This window comes from Lolium rigidum, chromosome 2 (assembly GCF_022539505.1).
Source record: "Lolium rigidum isolate FL_2022 chromosome 2, APGP_CSIRO_Lrig_0.1, whole genome shotgun sequence".
Lineage (NCBI taxonomy): Eukaryota > Viridiplantae > Streptophyta > Magnoliopsida > Poales > Poaceae > Lolium > Lolium rigidum.
This window is the reverse complement of record NC_061509.1, coordinates 215,247,586-215,266,757: the sequence shown is the minus strand read 5'-3', so window position 1 is coordinate 215,266,757 and position 19,172 is coordinate 215,247,586. Positions and strand designations below refer to the sequence as shown.

The window sequence follows — 19,172 nt, the reverse complement described above, 5'->3', positions numbered from 1 at the left end:
CGGATTCCACGAAGATGGCAAATTATTGCTTCAAACATGTGTTAAGTTGTATTTTGGGGGCGCTTTTATTGTTGTCACACATTGGCTAAGTTGTACTTTGCAATGGTAAATTGTCCCCTACACAATAAGTGTACTGCAAAATACCAAAAATAATAATGTAAGCAACTCTTTGTACTAAGTTGCTTTTGCCACAACACTAAGTTGCTTTTTAAAAAAAGTTTATCGAAACATATATAAATGATATCTAGTTTCGAAGATCTTGGCGTGAGAGGACCAACAGTGAAAACGGATCACAATTCCGATATACGGTGTATGAGTTATGAATTTTTTTAAAAAAATAGTTACTATAGTAATGTGCATTTAATGTCCGTCCTTGTGCAAACTTTTCATATTTAGAGTGAGGGCTTGATTAGACTAACCAGCCTCCGTTTGCTCCCTAGACACGTCCCAGTTATTTGCTAATAGAGGTTGCACGATAGTTTTAAGCCCAGTGTGCAGAAAACTGATTAGCACACTGTATGCTCACCTAGTACGGAGTATATTTATTCGCAAAAAAAAGTACGGAGTATATGCATACGGCGATAGATTTGGCGTGATCTCAGATTCCCCGACAACCAGTTTGTATCGACGAGCACAAAAATGAAACTCAGCAAGGGTGCGCCGGCACGTCGGCTCGCTGGGTGTCCGGCAGATACGACACGCCGACACCCCTCATCCCGACCGCCGATAGCACACGCCCCGCACCTCCACAACTCCGGCAGTACGTACCCTGCCGTGCGTGCACAGTGGCGCCGGGGACAGCGGCTGGCCCACCCGAATCCGCCAGTCCCATGGCCTCCGTTGCCAGTGCCACGCCCACGCGTCCATCCTGGCGGTCGCGGCCGACACGGACGGCGCCGATCGGGTGGAGCTCGGCTGACCCTGACCGTGACCGACCTCCCCGGCGCCGGGGCGGGGCGACCGATCGCTATATAAATACTGGGGCGACTAGGCGCTGCTGGGACGGCGTGCGCGTGCTTTGGCTGCCGCATTCGCTCGATTTCCGGGGCGGATCAGACGGCCGGGAGCGAATCCGGGGATCCCCTTCCGCTCCTGCCCCCACACCACATCTCTCTCTGCTTCCTCCACCCACTGATCGATCCTCCTCTGGCGGAGAAGAAAAAAAGGAAAGAATTTTCCTACTCGCCAGTTCCTACCGCTCAATCGGCGGCAGCAGATAGCTCCGGCGGCCGACGCGTGCGTCGTCTTCGCAGTGATCTCGCCGCCCCCGCCGCCGCGTGCGCGCCTACGAGGATCTGTCTCTTCCCCCGTAGACATTCCACGAGAGGAGGCAGCAGCCGAGGAGAAGAAGAAGAGCAAGGTACGCAATGGAGATCGATGCTGAAACTTCTTATTCATTCCCCCCTCTCCTCGAGAAGATCTTGGCCTCCCCTCCGCGTTCAGGCTCTGTTTCCGCCATTGGCTGCCCTCTCCCCTTTTCTGGGTGGCATCGAGTTCGTTGCGATGGCGATCATTTAAGATCCCCAACCTTTTCCGGGTCCATTCGGGGGCAATCCAATTGTTTCCCACTGTTGCCTTTTCCCCGTGCCGTGGGCACCGTCCCGCCGCAATCATGACTGCTCTCCTCCGTTTTCTTTACTCACTCAGCCTCTCGTTTGATTTGCGCACCGAACCTGCTTCGCATTTAGTATTGATCTTCCCCCATTTGCTCTGCTCCTTGTTCTTCAGATCACCTCGGCCGGCGTCAGGACTCAGAAGCAGCAGTGACCGAGCGAGACGGACACGGATACCGCCGCCACTGTTGCCGCGTCGCCGGGAGCATTGCTGTGATCGGCAAGTTTGCACAGCTGATGGGCGCTTGCTAACCGGTAAGCTATTTGCCTCCTTTGCCGTCATGCGTATCCAATTCACGATTTGCTTCTTCAGCTTCTTTTCAGTACTAGGAAAACTGAACACTTGGTGTTTATCTGATTATCTCTGTTTTTCTTTTATCTGATTATTATCTCTGTGACTGTGACACTGGTACGTTAGCTCCGGGGAAGTGGCAATGTCTCTAGTGGGACGCACTGTCAGTGGCTGAGAACTTCCCCACGGCCCTGGGCCCAAAAGGGCCTCACGGGCCTGTCCAGGCAATTTGTGCATCCACATAGTTCCTGCCTTGTAGGCTCCCAAGCAGACAGGGGCCACCATACGCACAGGGTGGCTTGTACCACTCACTGTTCGTTATTGCTTGCTCTTTCTTTTTCCTCCCAGAATTATCGTCGCTGTCATCGATTTTCATCTTCTTTATCACTCCTCCTTCACTCCCTGGTCCTTCGACAGCGATGATTCACTTACACACACACACAAGATCTACGCAGAACCTTCTCTGCACGCGCTGTACTTGTTCCAGTTTCTCCAGCAGCACCGATCAATTCGTACTACAGTGGTAAGTATTTGAATGAATACTCTACATTGAGCCTACCTCTAGCTCACTGATCGCACCGGTGGTACATCAGTGATCCAGCAGTACCTATCATACGTACATCCACCCATCCACGCTTGCACTGAATCAGCCTACCGCGTAGCCTGTACCACAAAAGCACCGCTTCGAATCGACGCTGCCGCGCGCATTGACTCGGTTCCTTGCTCCGTGATGCTCCTAGGGAGTAGCCGACGAGAGAGACAGACTTGGCATAGCGACAGTGTCCTGCAGCAGCCACAGCGACATGGCGCTAGACCCGGCCCGGCGCCCGGCGCGTGCACACATGCATGCGCAGTACGTTCCAATGGGGCCCCGGCGCGCGCGTGCGCTTGCAGCTCCCTCTATCTATCCGTCGGTCGCCGCTGCGTCGCTGTCCTGCGGCGAGCTGGTGGCCGGTGGGTTTTATGGGAGCCCGAAAGGCTGCGGCCGGCGCCAGAGGCGGCATGCATTCGGGCGCGGTGTGCTGTGGCCGGCGCTGCGTCGTCGGCACTCTCTGACTCGGAATTTATGCCGGCCGGACGCGGCTGGTCTGCTCTGCTCGCATGGTCTGCAGTGCATGTCCCTGCTCTGCTCATGTGCTTACCGTACGGGCTGTGAACTACTCCCACGCATTGCTACATTGAGGCTTCTTGATGATCGCTGGATTTTAGTCGCCTTGCGTTTTCTCTTTGGCTTGGAGCGTGATGCTGAGAATCTGTCGGGTGCTTGCATCTTATATATCTACGATGCAGGGAAGAAGCAATCCAGTGGTGGGGCGTAGAGAAAGGAGGATGCTAGCATGCATCGCGTGTTCGACCAAGGACGGCGGAGAGGACGGCGGCCGGGCTGCCGCCACGCACAACGGCAGAGACGCCAGCAAGTCTCTCACCTCGCAGGTATGTCTTCAAGTAGCATCCGCACATTTTACCTTAGACTTACATTGTCACATTCATAGATACGCCTGCTTTTTTTTTTTTTTTGAAACAAGGCAAAAGAGTTGCCATTTTCATTGAATAAGGAGAAGATTTTAGAAGTTTTACAACCCGTCTCGGCTATAAGCCAAGACCAAATATTACAGACAACTACTCTCGCGGCATTACATCACTTAGAGCATCTCCAGTCGCGTCCCCCAAACCGTCCCCCAAAGCGCGCCGGATTGAGCGTTTGGGGGACGTGTTTTGTTCGTGCCGCGTTTGGGGGACGTCGCTCCCCAGCCGCGTCCCCCAAACGCCGCCCCCAAACATTTAAAATAATTTTTTTAACACATAAACCATTTATATCAAATGTAGCATATGAAAAAAAATGTTTTCGAGGATTGTTTTCAAATTAAATTACAACAAACAATAAAACAAGTAATCAAATATAATAAAAAGGGCTAGATGATACATCAAGGTGCCACGGTATTTCCTTTGATCCTCCACAAATGCTCAACGAGATCAGCTTGAAGTTGCTCATGCACATTGTCTGTCACGGATCTCTGCGTGCATGACCACAAAATCAGCAAAATCTACGAGCACCTCATGATCAACCTCCGCGAGAGGTCCTTGACACTCATAGGGACCAACATGTGACCTAACATGATTCTTGCGGTCATCCTCGATGATCATGTTGTGCATGATCACACAAGCCTGCATCACCTCCCACATTTGGTCGTGAGACCAGCTTAGAGCAGGGTACCGGACAATGGCAAATTGTGCTTGAAGCACACCAAATGCCCGCTCGACATCCTTCCCGCAAGCCTCCTGTCGTGTAGCAAAGTGAGAATTCTTCAGACCTGATGGATTCGAGATTGTTTTGACAAAAGTGGCCCATTTTGGATATATACCATCGGCTAGATAATAGCCTTTGGTATATTGGTGGCCATTGATCTCATAGTTGCATGGTGGAGCATGCCCTTCCACTAGTCTCGCTGAACACCGGAGACCGCTGCAACACGTTGATGTCATTGTGTGATCCCGCCATGCCAAAGAAAGAATGCCAAATCCACAGGTCATAATCTGCCACAGCTTCAAGCACCACACTGCAATATCCATGACCCCCTTTGTATATACCTTGCCAAGCAAACGGGCAGTTCTTCCATGCCCAGTGCATGCAATCGATGCTTTCAAGCATTCCAGGAAATCCTCTGGCAGCATTTTGTGCCATGATCCTTGCAGTCTCTTCCTCAGTTGGCCCTCTCAAGTAGTATTTGCCAAACTTTCTCACCACAGCTCGGCAAAACTTGTACATGCACTCAATGGCAGTAGACTCACTCATGCGAAGGTAGTCGTCCCGTGTATCGGCAGGTGCTCCGTATGCAAGCATCCTCATGGCGGCGGTGCACTTCCGAATGGATGTGAACCCGAGAACGCCTACGGCGTCGAGCTTGAGCTTGAAGTAGGGGTCGAACTCTCGAACGCCGTGGAGGATATTCATGAACAGGCCCTTGCTCATCCCGTACCGGCGCCGAAAATTGTCGGCATGTGTTGCCCCGTCGGCGAAGTAGTCGTTGTGCAGCATGGCATGCCCCTCCATCCTCTCGCCGGGGCTTCGACTTCCTTCTTCCCGGCCTTGATCCTCCGCGGCGCGGCCTCTTCCTCTTCTCCGCCTCGGCGTCAAGCATGTCCCGGAGGGACGCGATGATCAGCAAATGCTCCCGCAGGTCGTCGTCGAACGCTTGCTCGTCCTCCAGCAGCAGGGCAACCATCTCATCGTCGCTGTCCATGGCTAAAGCAAAATCAATGGTTAAAATTGCGCCGAGGCAGACGACGCAACAAACAACGACCAATCGCGCCTACCTGGCAAGTCGTCGAGCACCTTCTGTGCGCGGAGGTGGGGCGGATTTGACGGCGCGTTCTGGGACGCGCTGGCGACGCGGCGGCGGTGGCACGACCGGCGGGAGCCCCAGCCGCGACAAAGGTGCCGACTCGCAGCCCAGATCAGACGCCCAAACGGCCGAGAAATCCAGCGGCGGCGGTGGGGTGGGAGGCGCGGGAAGGAAGGAGCGACGAGAAAAGAGGCGCGAACCAACGGTTTATGCAAATAGTCGCCGACATGTGGGAGCCCGCCTCGCTTTCGTTGTGTCCGGCGTCCCCGGTGCGTCCCCGTGGGACGGGGACGGGCTCGGGGCGCCGGACACCGTATCGGGGCGCGCCGGACAAAAAAGGGCTTTGGGGGACGCGGCTGGAACGCTTTTTTTGTCCGGCGCGCCCCAAATCGCTTTGGGGGACGGTTTGGGGGACGCGACTGGAGATGCTCTTAGAGCCTTGGTACCGGCTAGACGCCACAAATTCGGCTCCTCTTTGACTTTTGCCAGCTCTTGGTATTTTTACTACTAGATCGATTGGTAGAAATGACTGAATGGGATCTGAAGGAAGAATAGCCGAGCTACTCTCCTGAGCTGAACTTCTGCAATTGCTTTCCCTTGCACTTGGCCGCCAAGTACATCGTACTACCACGTACCATGGGATGCATTGATCAGTCGATAAGAATAGCCTCTGAAACTACTTGGCGTCAGCGTCACCATACCGTCCTTGACATTTGAATGGGAACAGAGGGAGCAACGCAGTACACAGCATTTTCTCTTCTTGTTTTTCTTGACAAGAAGGGCTTTCAAAATGGACGTACATGATACTGACAATTCGCTCAAATTCTTAAAACGTTCCTCCACAAAGTTGGTCAAGGCCCAGGCGAACATGAGTAGACGTCGCGGTGCTGCTTTTCCTAGATAGATGCATCCCCACACCACACCCATCCCAAGCTTTGTTGGAGTCTGGACGCTCTGGCTCTGCAGAAGGATGTGATTTGATTTTGTCACTTTTGTTCCCCACATTCCCCTCCAGCTTTTGCTACCGTTCATCTATCCTCTTTGCTCCTAAAAAGATAGCAAAGCACGCTAGGTGCTGCTAATGGTATCTTCTTCCCCTCCTCCAAAAGCCACTCTTCGGCTGATTTAACCCTGGGCTTTACTCTTCCAAGACAATACAATATCTTTATTTTGCACGAGTCCAGAACGTTGCCGCTCACGCAAGGAATAAAGGTGGGCCGTAGCCCGTAGCCCATATTCTGTGGTCCTTACACAGGCCTGGCTAAGGCTAGGCTTCGGAGGCCCGCCCGGGCCTGCCTTCCCGGTGCAGCGTGTCTTCACTATCATGGCACGCTTCGAGTGTCCACCGTCCTTGCCTTCCTGCACGCTTTGCCTTTTTTTTTCGAAATGGGGAGTTTAACCCCGGCTTCTGCATCATGGTGATGCACACGGCCTTTTATTGACACCCAGTGTAATTAAGTTTTACAATTCACGTATCTCAAACATCGCCTATAGTTGATACAAAAATCAACCATCGGAATAAAAAAAGCATAGTAAAACTACACATCATTGTAGCCTACTAATATGACGCCAACCAGCTCGGCACAAGATATCCCGAGCGACCGTCGGGAGCCGTGTGCATCCGAGTAGCCATGGCATCCCGTAAACCCTCCGGCGAAAGGAGAGCCCATAGTTGAACCCAGTGAGTCATCATGTGAATAACCTGCAAATAATGAAAAGATTGTTTTTTGTTAAAGATAATATCATTTCTTGCCCTCCAAATAGACCAACATAAAGCGGAAACCCCAACACGGATAAAAGCTTTAGATTGTCTATCTACTCCATTTAACCAATTACCAAACATATTTGTAATATTGGTTGGAGGTGGAAGATCAAAAGTGAAATTAACCGTACGCCAAAGCAATTTAGCTAAAGGACAGTCAATGAATAGATGTTCAACAGTTTCTTGTGCACCACAAAAAACACATTTCATGCAACCATGCCAATTCCGTTTAGCTAAATTATCTTTAGTTAACAAAACCTTATTACTAAGAAACCACATGAATATCCGAATCTTCAAAGGTACTTTAACCTTCCACAAATATTTTCTCAAATAAGGGGTATGATCGCTCATAAGATCTTCATACATAGATTTTACCGTAAAAGTACCATTGGATGTCAAACCCCACACAAAAAGATCCCTCTCATCATTTAGATTTACCGTCATTAGTTTTCGGCATAACTGTAACCATGCAACCCATCTCGTTTCCCAGCAGTGCCCTTCTGAAACTAATATTCAATGGGTTTTGGGCTAACACATGAGCCACTGTTACATCTTTGTGACGCACAATATTATATAATGACGGATATTGATTGGCCAGAGGGGTTTTCCCCAACCACGTATCTTCCCAGAACCGAGTACTCATTCCATTACCAATTTTAAAGAAACCTCTATTAAAAAATTCTTCTTTTACTCGCATTAAACCCTTCCAAAAAGGTGAATCTGTGGGCCTCGGTTGTATTGCCGATAAAGTCTTGTTCCTTAGGTACTTATTATGTAATAATTCCTGCCACACACCTTCTTCATTAATCAACTTAAACAACCATTTACTCAATAAGCATTTATTTTTTAGTTCTAGTACTTCAATACCTAAACCGCCTTGATCCTTAGGTCGACAAACAATATTCCATTTTGTAAGCCTATATTTTTTCTTATTTTCATCGGATTGCCAGAAAAACCTAGATCTATAGAAATCCAATCTTTTCCTTACCCCAACAGGTATTTCTAAGAAGGATAACATGAACATAGGTAAACTGGTTAAAACTGAATTAATAAGAACTAATCTATCCCCATAAGATAAAAGCTTTCCTTTCCAGCATCCTAGTTTGCTTTCAAACCTTGTTTCAACTGGATACCAATCGAATTTCTGAGTTTTCTGTAATGGATAGGGATACCTAAATATCTAAAGGGGAGAGATCCAACATCGCACCCAAAGATCTGTTTATATTCGTCCTCTTCATCCTTCGCCTTTCCAAAGCAAAAGAGCTCACTTTTATGGAAATTAATTTTAAGTCCCGACAGTTCTTCAAAAATACATAAAATTAGTTTCATGTTCACAGCTTTAAGTAGGTCATGTTCCAAAAAAGGATTGTATCGTCGGCATATTGTAGAATAGAGATGCCCCCCTCAACAAGATGAGGAAGTAACCCTCCTATTTGACCATCATTTTTTGCACGTTCAATCAAGATGGCAAGCATATCTACAACGATGTTAAATAACATTGGGGATAAAGGATCCCCTTGCCGCAAACCTTTTTTTGTTTGAAAATAATGACCAATGTCATCATTTACTTTAACACCCACACTCCCACCTTGTACAAACTTGTGGATTAAGCTACACCATTCGGTAGCAAAACCTTTCATTCTCAAGGTTTGTTGTAGGAAAGACCACTTAACCTTATCATATGCTTTCTCAAAATCAATCTTAAATAATACCCCATCCAATTTTTTAGTATGAAGTTCATGAATCGTCTCATGTAAAATGACCACCCCTTCTAAAATATTTCTCCCTGGCATAAATGCGGTTTGTGTTGGTTTAATAACCTTTGGAGCAATCCCCGTTATTCTATTTGTCCCTACTTTAGTGAAAATTTTGAAACACACATTTAGTAGACAAATAGGCCTATATTGTTGGATCTGTACCGCATCCTCTTTTTTGGGTAATAAAGTAATGACCCCGAAATTCAGTTTGAAAAGAGACAACTCTCCTTTACTTAACTCATTAAACAGTGCCATTAAATCTAACTTTATTACTTCCCAAAATTTTTGATAAAACTCCGCCGGGAAACCATCAGGGCCTGGTGCTTTATTATGTTCCATTTGTGATATCGCATCAAACACCTCCTTTTCAGTAAAAGGATTTGTTAGGATAGCATTTTCATTAGCTGAGACCTGTGGAATGTCCTGCACCATTCCTTCAATTAATGAAATGTTTGTTGGATCCGATGGCCCAAATAATTTTTTATAAAATTCGGTAATGTACACCTTCAGGTTGTCTTCTCCCACAATTGTACCTTCTTGTTGTTCTAACTGAAATATTTTCTTTTTACGGTGTTTACCATTTGCAATCAAATGAAAATACCTTGTATTATTCCCTCCTTCCTGTATGTGCCTAACTTTTGCGCGTTGAGCCCACTTAGATTCTTCTTCCCGTCTTAACTTGCGCAACCCTTCGTTTGCTTTTCTAAGCTCCTCTCTTTCTTGCGGATTCAGAATATTACTTTCTGCTTTAGTATCCAAATGATCTATTATTTGCAAAAGTCTCTCTTTCTCTTTTTTGTATATCCCACTTTGATTTTTTGCCCACCCTTTAAGAAATTTTCTAATGTGTCTTAATTTATTTAGCCAGACATCAATAGGATTAAGACCATTTTTCACCGAATTCCACTCTTTTTGTATCATCTCAAAAAAACCCTCCTGTTTCAACCAATGTAGCTCAAAAGAGAATTTTGAGATATTACCTACATGAGCTTTGACTCCTGAGTCAATTAGAATCGGTGTGTGATCGGATTCTGCCCTGGTTAATGCACGAACTGTCACTAAAGGAAATTTCTGTTCCCAGGAAATTGTTGCTAGAACTCTATCTAACTTCTCATATGTAGGTTCATCTCTACGACTTGCCCACGTATATTGTCTCCCTGAGAGTGCAATTTCTCTTAAGTTTAAATGTTCGATAATTGCATTAAACACAAAGGGCCATCTAGCATTAAAATTATCATTATTCTTTTCTTCCCTTTTCCGAATAATATTAAAATCACCACCTACCAACATAGGTAATGTTTCAGACTCACATATTCGCACTAGTTCAGCTAAAAATTCTCCCTTGTGCAAGTCTTGGGCAGCCCCATATACCGGCACAAAAATCCATTCAAAGCCATCTCTTTTGCATTTAATGTGAAGTTTGACACAAAAATCCCCAGTGGTCACCTTAACCACCTGTAGGCTGTCTGAGTTTATTCCAACTAGAATACCTCCTGACCTACCATGAGGAGGTAAGCAAAACCAAGAAAAATTGTATCCTGCTGCAAGCTGATTCAGAAAAGGTATAGAGAAGTTTGATCTCCCAGTCTCCAACAAGGCTAGAAAATCCAACTTATGTTCTCTAATTGCCTCTCTGACAAATAAATGCTTTGCAGTGTCTCCAAAACCCCCTGAATTCCAATTCATGCCTTTTATATTCTGCATTATGTGAATTGTCTTTTAATTCTTTTCCTAGTACTCTTGCGAATATTATTCATGTCATATGTTTTTCTTTGCCTTGTTTTTTTTTCCTTGATCACCGGCTTTAAGTGCTCCATCTGATCATCTAAATCAAATGGAATACTCTCATCCTCAATTAAGTCCTCACAAAGAGTAGATACTTTGGACATGACAAGATTCGAAGGCCCCTCATCCCTGTTCAAATTGTCAACTACATTTTTTTGTAAAACAGTTAAAATGCGTGTTTCCTCAAGATTCTTAATACCTTTAATGGACCTTAAGACCTCCATCTCATTATTCCCCAAGGACACTCCTAAAGACCCCGCTCTTTGTATGAAATCAGCATCTGGAATATTAACAATAGAAAGCTTTGGAATTGTTAACTTACCAGAATTTGGAGGAGCATCCCGCAATTGTGCCCTCTTCATAGCTCTGTCTAGCTGAGGCATATCCCCATCCTTCTGTTGTCCCAGTCTCGAACTTGACCTTATTCCAGATGAGGGCTTCGGAATACCCCCAAATGCAATGATCTCCTCATCAGTAGGATTAACTGGTACATCATCGGGTGCACATTCTTTAAGATGAAAAGTACAAGAGGAATTTAATTCATTTGAGATTGGATTAGATAAATTACCAATGTTCCTATCAGGCAAGGCAATCCCAAACCTATTCGGCTCATTGCTATTTAAGTTCCCATCTCCTCCATGCATATTAAAACCTTCTCCATTGTTCTGCTTTGTCAGAACACCATTTCCCATTGAACTACAGTCTCCAACAGTTCCTGTATTAAAGAGATTATCACCAGCCATCAAAAACGAATTTGCACCATCAATAAAATTGCAACTATTGACATGAATTGATGAAAACTGCTCCATACCAGAAGCAACAGGCGCTCCATGCACAAACGATCCGCTACCAGTGGCGTCCAGGTGCAGCGATTGGTCAGCAGCAGTCCAATGATTGATGCTGAGCTTCTGATCCCGCGCAGAAATGGCAGTCACGATTCTCTGTGGCCGCTCCTCCGTGTGTGCACCCAAAGTCCGGCGTTCCGGCGTAGAGGATCCGTGTCCTTTTGTCTGCTCAGACGTGCGTTGCAGAGGAGACAGACCACTCACCGGCCTGTCCTGCATGCAGATCGTCTGCGCCAGAGTACTCGACCCAGTCTCTGCTAAAACAACTTCAGTGGCCACAGTCGATCCTCCCTCCACCGCAAGGATATCAACCTGCCCGCACGTGTCCGTCTCCGGTTCGTTCGCCTGCAAACCTTCCGCTGGCAACCCTGGCACCGGGGCAGGCTGCACCTGCTGCAGCTCAGAGACCACCGCACTGCCAGATCCGAATGCCGATCCCGAGAACACCTGGGGCAATCCCCAAGCCGATTCCCCTGTGACACAATCAACATAAGGATCAGCACCAGATTTGTCATTTAGCCCAGAATGGGAATTAGCAATAGAATTGGAAAAAGGCATTTTTTGACTCATTTTTTCTGCAGATAAAGAAATACCTGCTGGGCTAAGAGGCACCTTCATAGCCCCAATATTAATTTCAGTTTGAGCCAATTGCATTCCTTGGACTCCATCACTCATGAGAGCACCATCTTGTCCACCAATGGTTGAATTATTTGCCCCATCTTTTCCTTTAGGGTCCATATCCATAGCATTCCCTCCTTCTTTGTTATGTTCACCATTAGACCCATCATCATTCCCATCTCCATCATTGTTAACCTCAACCATATCTACCTCATGGTTCTCATTCTCTCCCTCTACCTCAAAAAATAGTTTGAAAAAACCCCTTCTAATAAACATATCACTATCTGTGGGAATGAGACGCTTATCCAAACAACCAATTTTAATCCTTAGAACCTTATGTTTCCTGGTAAAAGCCATGTCTACATCAAGAGTCTTACCAAAAAGAGTACCCACACCCCATAGAGACAAATAATCAGATATAATATCAGTGGGCACACCAGTCACACGAACCCAAACCTCTGGTAACATATACATTGGCTCCTCCAAAGAAGACCAAATGTCAAAAACTAAGTGTGACTCCCTATCATTGCAAATATAAGTACCAAGATTTTTCAGACGCTGAACTTCCTGCTTACTTGGTAGTTTGACTCTGTATATATTCTCCTTGAAATGATAAACCTCCCAACTGAACTTTTCCGAAGGCACTATCTTCTTAAGTTGATCAATAAGCTCGGGAATAGTCATAGCATCTCCCTGAACACTTATCTTAGCTAGTCTTGGATTCTCCACCTTAGCTTTGAAAGCACCACATGCAAGCTCAAAAAACATCAAAGCCTCATTTGCATAACCATGAAGAATGGCTGTCGGTTTAGGGGCTTGATGAAGGTGACAAGCATGTGTAGCATGATGAACAGACTCGCATAGATCACAAAAAGGCGTAGGGCAATCGTCAAGGTGATGTCCAGGCTGCTTACACCTAAAACATCCCGACTTCTCCTCCTTCTTCTTCTTCTGGGGACCTTGACCCGTACCATCCACTGTTTTGGTTACTGCCCCCGTGTTATCCTGTCCTTCCTGTATAGCATTAGGTGTTGCGTCGGACATCGCAACCGATGCCGTTGCAGGTTGCCCTGCTCCCCCAGTCACTTCTGTCACCAAAGGAGCCAAAGGAGGTTGCTCCGATACCTTTGTTGCTGCCGTGACGGCTGCAACCACAGCTTGTACCGTCTGATGGAGGAGGTCGGCGTCAATAGCCGACCGTGATTGCATGCTATTGTCGCGAGGACGGTACTGGTGACCACGGTCACCCTGCCAGCGCTGCTGATGAGCACCAAAACCACCATTGTTTCCAGCAACATAACCCTCGTTCCTCCAAGATTGGCGTTGATTTCCATTGTTCATGGCCCCCATATTACTACTTTCGCCTTGCACAAAGTTAGAACCATGCCCCAAACCAGAGGGATCCGAGGTACCTTGGTAAGCTTGATGCCCTCCCCGCCCAGGCCCCTGGCGGCCGCGAGGCGCATTGCCACGACCTTGGAAGCCATGGCGCCCCTGAAATCCTCCTCGTCCCTGATAGCCGCGGCCTTGATATCCAGAGCGGCCCTGGAAACCACCGCGGCCAGCGTTGAAAGCACCACGCCCAGGGTTGAAACCTCCACGGCCGCCATCTCCATTCATCCTCGACGGAGAATCGTGCCGCCGCCACACAGGTTCCCCCGGTTCTTTCTTACGCCAAACAAAACCTAGCAATTTCCTGAAGGCATGTCCAGCGTTTACCCCGCCGACCCTGGCCTGACGAGGCCCAAGATCCACTTTCTCACGAACCCTCTGCGAGGCCAGATTCCTCGGCACAGATATGTTGCCATGAGCTTGATATTTGGTTGGGCTAACCCGCAATCGAGCCAGGCCCACACCAGGGATATCCGAACAATTTGTACAATTCGAAATTTTTGAATCATGGACGTTGGCAGTGATTGCCGGCGGCCGATGCCTCCGGCGAACCACCGTCCAGGCGCCATCGTTGTCATCTTTGAACACAGAAGGTTCCATAACCGGTCGCACCAAAGTCTTGCTCTTAACCGGCATCCGAGCCGACGGCAACGGGGAAGAGATCAACGTACCTTCCATGGATTCAAACATCAGAGAGGCCTTGGTAGCCTGCCGCTGTGCATCCCGCTTCTCTAACCGCTTTCTAGCCCGGCGTGCAAGATCTCTCGAATCATCGACAATATCTATACTTTGCGCCGGCGTGGGCGTAGAGCACAGATACCTCAAAGATCCATTGGAATCCGCAACTCCCGTCGAAAGCTCCAGTTCGCCCTCTTCTTCTTCATCGTCAGACGCTTGGAGTAACCAGAATCGGCTTCCTCCGAGCAATCCCGACGAGAACTCCCTCGCCGGCGATGGGGTTGCGAGGTCGCCACCCAGATCGCCTCCGTAATTTCCGGACCCCTCAACGGTCATTTCTGGTACTCCCCTGCACGCTTTGCCTTTTGCCATCTTTCGAAGTAGAGATGTTAAGCAAACTCCACATGCATTATTGTTTCTGAACATGCGTAATGGGATCACCCCCTCCTTGGGGTTATCATGATCGGCACCAGGTGCGGTGCTGCTTTGATTTGGGGACGGTGCTTATTTGTTCCTTGCTTCAGACAGAAGATGTCCTAGCTGGATTAATTAGGACACCGTGGTGGTGCGGCTGGCCTTTGTGCTTTGTAGCCTTCTGCTAGGAAAAAATGTGCCGTGCCTTGCCCTAATCAGAGCAGCATCCATCATTAACTACCTGCTGTTATAATTGAAGCTTTGCTTAAAGACTAAACTGCCGCGTGGGATTGATCGATCGTTGCTGCGCGTCGACATTGCAGCTCCGAGCAAGAACGCACGCACACCACTCGATAACCAAAGTGGATGTGATTATGTGATCGGTGACGACTGATCTTGTGGTTGGGGGTCTAGGCAATGGTCTGGCTCTCTCTGGCAGAGCATGGGTCTTGCGCTTTGTGGAGCTTCTGGGCTCTCCATCGTTTGTCGATGTTTTGGTGATGCATAATTGCATAAGTCTGTAGCATCCATCGTGTTTGTGTGTTGTCGACGTGTCGGGCATCAGACCTAATTTGGTTTGGCGGCTGAGCCCATTTTATTCATGGATTTCAAGTGCTTCCTGTTGATTAATTGGCCAATCCTATTTTTTAAATAAAATTTAAAGTTATTGTCTTTTTTTGGGAGTATCTCGGAAAAGAAGAGAAAGAAGTAATGGTGATGGCAGGAAACTAGAGAGGGATGTTTGATCAAGCAAAAAAAAATCATGACAATGATTTGGGCCTTGTTGTATTCATGGCGGCTAGCTTGTTTTTCATTATTTAACTCCCAAATCGTACTGTATTATATTTAATGAAATACGGAGCTCCTATCCTATCTCTGTCTCTATAGATTTCCCGAAAGAAGAAAAAGTTAGCCATGATGACATAAAACAAGTGATAGATTCAAGACACCGATGTTAGAAGAAACGTGTGTCTGAATATTCAGCTATACCCTGGCAAAATAATGTGGTGCTCCTTCACTTTCTTCCATGCTTTTGTTGGGTCCTAATCAAGCAGATCAATTAATATCCTCAGTTCACTAGTACTAATCTGCTAGTTCATGTCATAATTGATATCTTGTGCTCTGTCATATAATACTGTTGACCTGACTGAGGGAGCTCCTCTGCAAATGTGTTTTCAGTTGAAGGACATGGTGCTCAAGTTCTCTGGCTCTGGCAAACACTACAAGGCCACCGGGAGCCCATCATTCAGAGGCAATCGCTTCCACCGCTCCAGCCGGCTTGCCGCGTACCCGGGCGTCGTCGACGACTCGGGCTTCACGTCTGACGGTGCCGGCGAGGCATACAGCTACATGAGAACAACGTCGAGCACAGGGGCACGCACTGCCCCGTCATCGACGTGGGACATGCCCAAGATCAACCATGGTTTCCAGACGCACGTGAGAAACCCGAGTACGAGCTGGATACCGAGCATCGGGGAGGCGGACGAGGAGGAGGACGATGATGATGATGAGACAGTTGTCCTGGAGGAAGACCGCGTGCCGAGGGAGTGGACGGCACAGGTCGAGCCTGGCGTGCACATCACCTTCGTCTCCATCCCCGGCGGCGCGGGTAACGACCTCAAGCGCATTCGGTTCAGGTTTGTGCCGATCGATATTTCTTGACCGTGTCCTGAAGTGAGCAGACTTGAATAATAATGAAATAATCAAGCGAATCCACGAAAACATGCAGCCGGGAGATGTTCAACAAGTGGGAGGCGCAGCGGTGGTGGGGCGAGAACTACGACCGCGTCGTGGAGCTTTACAACGTGCAGACGTTCCGGCAGCAGGGCCTCTCGACGCCGTCGTCCTCCGTCGATGACGCCATGCAGGTCAGTCGCCATATATATCCACAGTGAACCCGGAGTTCATTCCATCCGTGTGCGGATCATAATTTGAGATCTTGGGGTTGCCAAACAGAGTGAATCGTTCTACTCCCGCGCTGGCTCGACGAGGGAGAGCCCAGTGGTGATGCTGCCACCATCAGCGACGGTGAGGCCGATCAGCCGGACGACGTCGTACAAGGCGGCGTCCACGGCCCGGGGGACGTGCTACCCGTCCACCGCCGTGCCGGACCCGTCCGACCACGTGTGGGCGCACCACTTCAACATGCTCAACTCCGCCGCGGGCGCGGGTGCGTCGTCCATGCCGTCGAGCGCCGGCGCCCCGGGCCCGTACGACCCTTCGCGCGCCACCACGTCGTCCCTGGACGAGGCCTCCGTGTCCGTGAGCAACGCGAGCGACCTGGAGGCGACGGAGTGGGTGGAGCAGGACGAACCGGGCGTCCACATCACCATCCGCGAGCTCGGCGACGGCACGCGGGAGCTCCGCCGCGTCCGCTTCAGGCACGCCCGCCATAAAACTTCAGCAGATCGACCACCTTTGCTGAACTGTGTGAACTAATCAGGTCAAGCGTTGCCGTGTTTTGTGGTTTGCAGCCGGGAGAAGTTCGGCGAGGAGCGAGCCAAGGTGTGGTGGGAGCAGAACCGGGACCGGATACACACGCAGTATCTGTAGCGAGACACACAGAAGCTAACACGTACGTCAGTCAGGTCCAGGATGAGTCGTACTAGATTAGAGTGGAGTGATGGTGTGATACTTAAGTAGTGGTACTACGGTTAGTTAAAACGTCTAGTTTCTACAGAGTGAACAGAGAGAGAGTTATGCTTTGGTTTGAGACGCAGTAGGCTCAGGTTGCTGCTGCTTGTGTAAAAATGGCATCGCCTAAGATCGGTCTGCATCTTTGCTGAACAGTAATATTCATTTGTTTATTTGTATGTTTTACATCCCTGTGTAATGTCTTGTTGATTTCCCTGAACTTGATGATGCCTCGCGCTCGTTGCTGCTGGTATTTTGGTTATTTTTTGTTTTTGAAAGAAACACACAAAAAAAAGTTGTCTTAATTCATTGATAAAGAAGGAGAACCAACAAGCAAGGTTTCAGTTTTAGCACCCGAAGGTTACAACACCACCGATATAAACTTCCAAAAGCCTAATCTCCTGGCAAGAGGTGACCCAAAATTTCATGAGAATGAAAGGGTTTGTTTTCAGGACGTGCTACGCACGAAATCCGTGGTGGAGTGCCAAGCCATGGAAAATAAAATAAGCGATGGCCATACATATTGCACCATCATACATCGGATGGCTTCTGAGTTGGCCATAATATCTAGACAAACCCATTTGGCAATTGCTCACAAAGCAACTAGGTTTAGTCGGTGTAAGGGTATATTGCCCTTATATTTTTATTTGAAGAACTAATATTTTTGTTAAGTTTTATATGAAGGAATAGTCGCTAGTTATTATTTGAAGACCATGTGTTGGATACTAGCATAGATGCCATGAAGATAAAGATATACCTTGAGTCTTGGCATCGAGATCATCAATTTGAAGACATGAATTGATATGATCAAGAAGAATAAATGAAGGTGGAGTTCTTGTGCGAAACTCAATTTAGCCATGCTGCAGCTTATATGTTAAACAATGGATGATCAAAATATTATGATAAAGCATTAGGAGCTACAATGATCAACAAGACTAAGAGCGAAGATTTGATACAAGTTGATCAACACATAAAGCATAAATAATGTAGCACATGGAATCATGGGATCTTGTGGTATGGTAAGATTTATCAATTATGCTTTATGAACTAACCATCATGTGTGTGTCTTTGTATTGTCATTAAAAGTAAAGATCTCATATAACCTATGAGAGGATAACATCAAGTAGTGATTGTCATCAAGATTGAGAAAGGGAAAGTTCAAGATGAGCACTCGACAAGATCATTTCCTTGAAGCTTAGCGCTCATTTGGTGATAATGGACATGTGAAGATGTGACTTAATGAAGTTATCCCATAGTGGGGTATGAGGGACAAAATTATGAGTCTTCACGAAGCAATAATGATCATGTGAAGCTTTCTGTTCTGGATGAAGTTTGAAGCATTACCATCAAGATCAAGCAGGATGTGCAAGGCAAAGATATGGCCTTTCTAGGTTTTTCATTATACCGGTCTTAAGGTGATTGTTGAGAGACCGTGCTATATGATAGATATTCACACTATCAAGAGTGGCTTTCGGTTGGGTAACTTGATCACATCGTCTTAGGAAGCTCAATTCTTTGCATACTTTGCATACCCTTATTCTTGTTTCTTCTTGATATTTCTCTATCTGAGGTTCTTGATCTTGTTGCTAGATTTCCAACAAGCCAAATTGTTGTGGGTATACTTTATGGGTATATCAACGGCATGGCCTAGATCCGGCAAGCCCGGGTGGCCCATAGATGGTGATGAGGCATGTGGCCCATCGGGTGGCCCAGTTGCTGTAGATCCGGAAGGATGAAGTCCAGCCCAGGAACAGGAAGCCGGATCTCTACCGACCTACAAAGGAGGCCGGATCCGTGACGGCCCATGAAGTATCCGGATCCAGCACGTACTTGGAGAAAGGCGGATCCTTGACGTACACGGCAAGACATTGTACCGTAGTTAGGCAACTTGTATTCCGGCTAGGACTCTCCATGTAAACCCTAGATCCGTGCGCCTTTATAAGCCGGATCCTGGGAGCCCTAGAGGCACAACCACAACTCATTGTAACAACGCGAAAGCGCCCAGATAATTCCAGACAAGCAGCAGTAAGCCATGTCA

At 47.7% G+C, this 19,172-nt stretch overlaps 1 protein-coding gene across 1 annotated transcript; it reads left to right on the top strand.

Annotated features, from left to right (window-relative positions):
• The first annotated feature begins 3,212 nt into the window (after positions 1-3,212).
• Positions 3,213-17,313, top strand: LOC124688115 (protein Brevis radix-like 2). The gene is made up of 5 exons (XM_047221832.1): positions 3,213-3,339; positions 15,680-16,137; positions 16,230-16,368; positions 16,457-16,881; positions 16,975-17,313. The coding sequence occupies exons 1-5, from the start codon at positions 3,235-3,237 to the stop codon at positions 17,051-17,053; spliced, it is 1,206 nt and encodes a 401-aa protein (XP_047077788.1). The 5' UTR covers positions 3,213-3,234; the 3' UTR covers positions 17,054-17,313.
• Positions 17,314-19,172: the final 1,859 nt, after the last annotated feature.

Bases quoted from the DNA above. Each gene is read 5' to 3' on its own strand.
- LOC124688115 (XM_047221832.1), top strand. From the start codon at position 3,235: ATGCTAGCATGCATCGCGTGTTCGACCAAGGACGGCGGAGAGGACGGC. The intron at 16,369-16,456 runs GTCAGTCGCCAT...GTTGCCAAACAG, and splicing joins CCGTCGATGACGCCATGCAG to AGTGAATCGTTCTACTCCCG. The intron at 16,882-16,974 runs GCACGCCCGCCA...TGTGGTTTGCAG, and splicing joins CTCCGCCGCGTCCGCTTCAG to CCGGGAGAAGTTCGGCGAGG.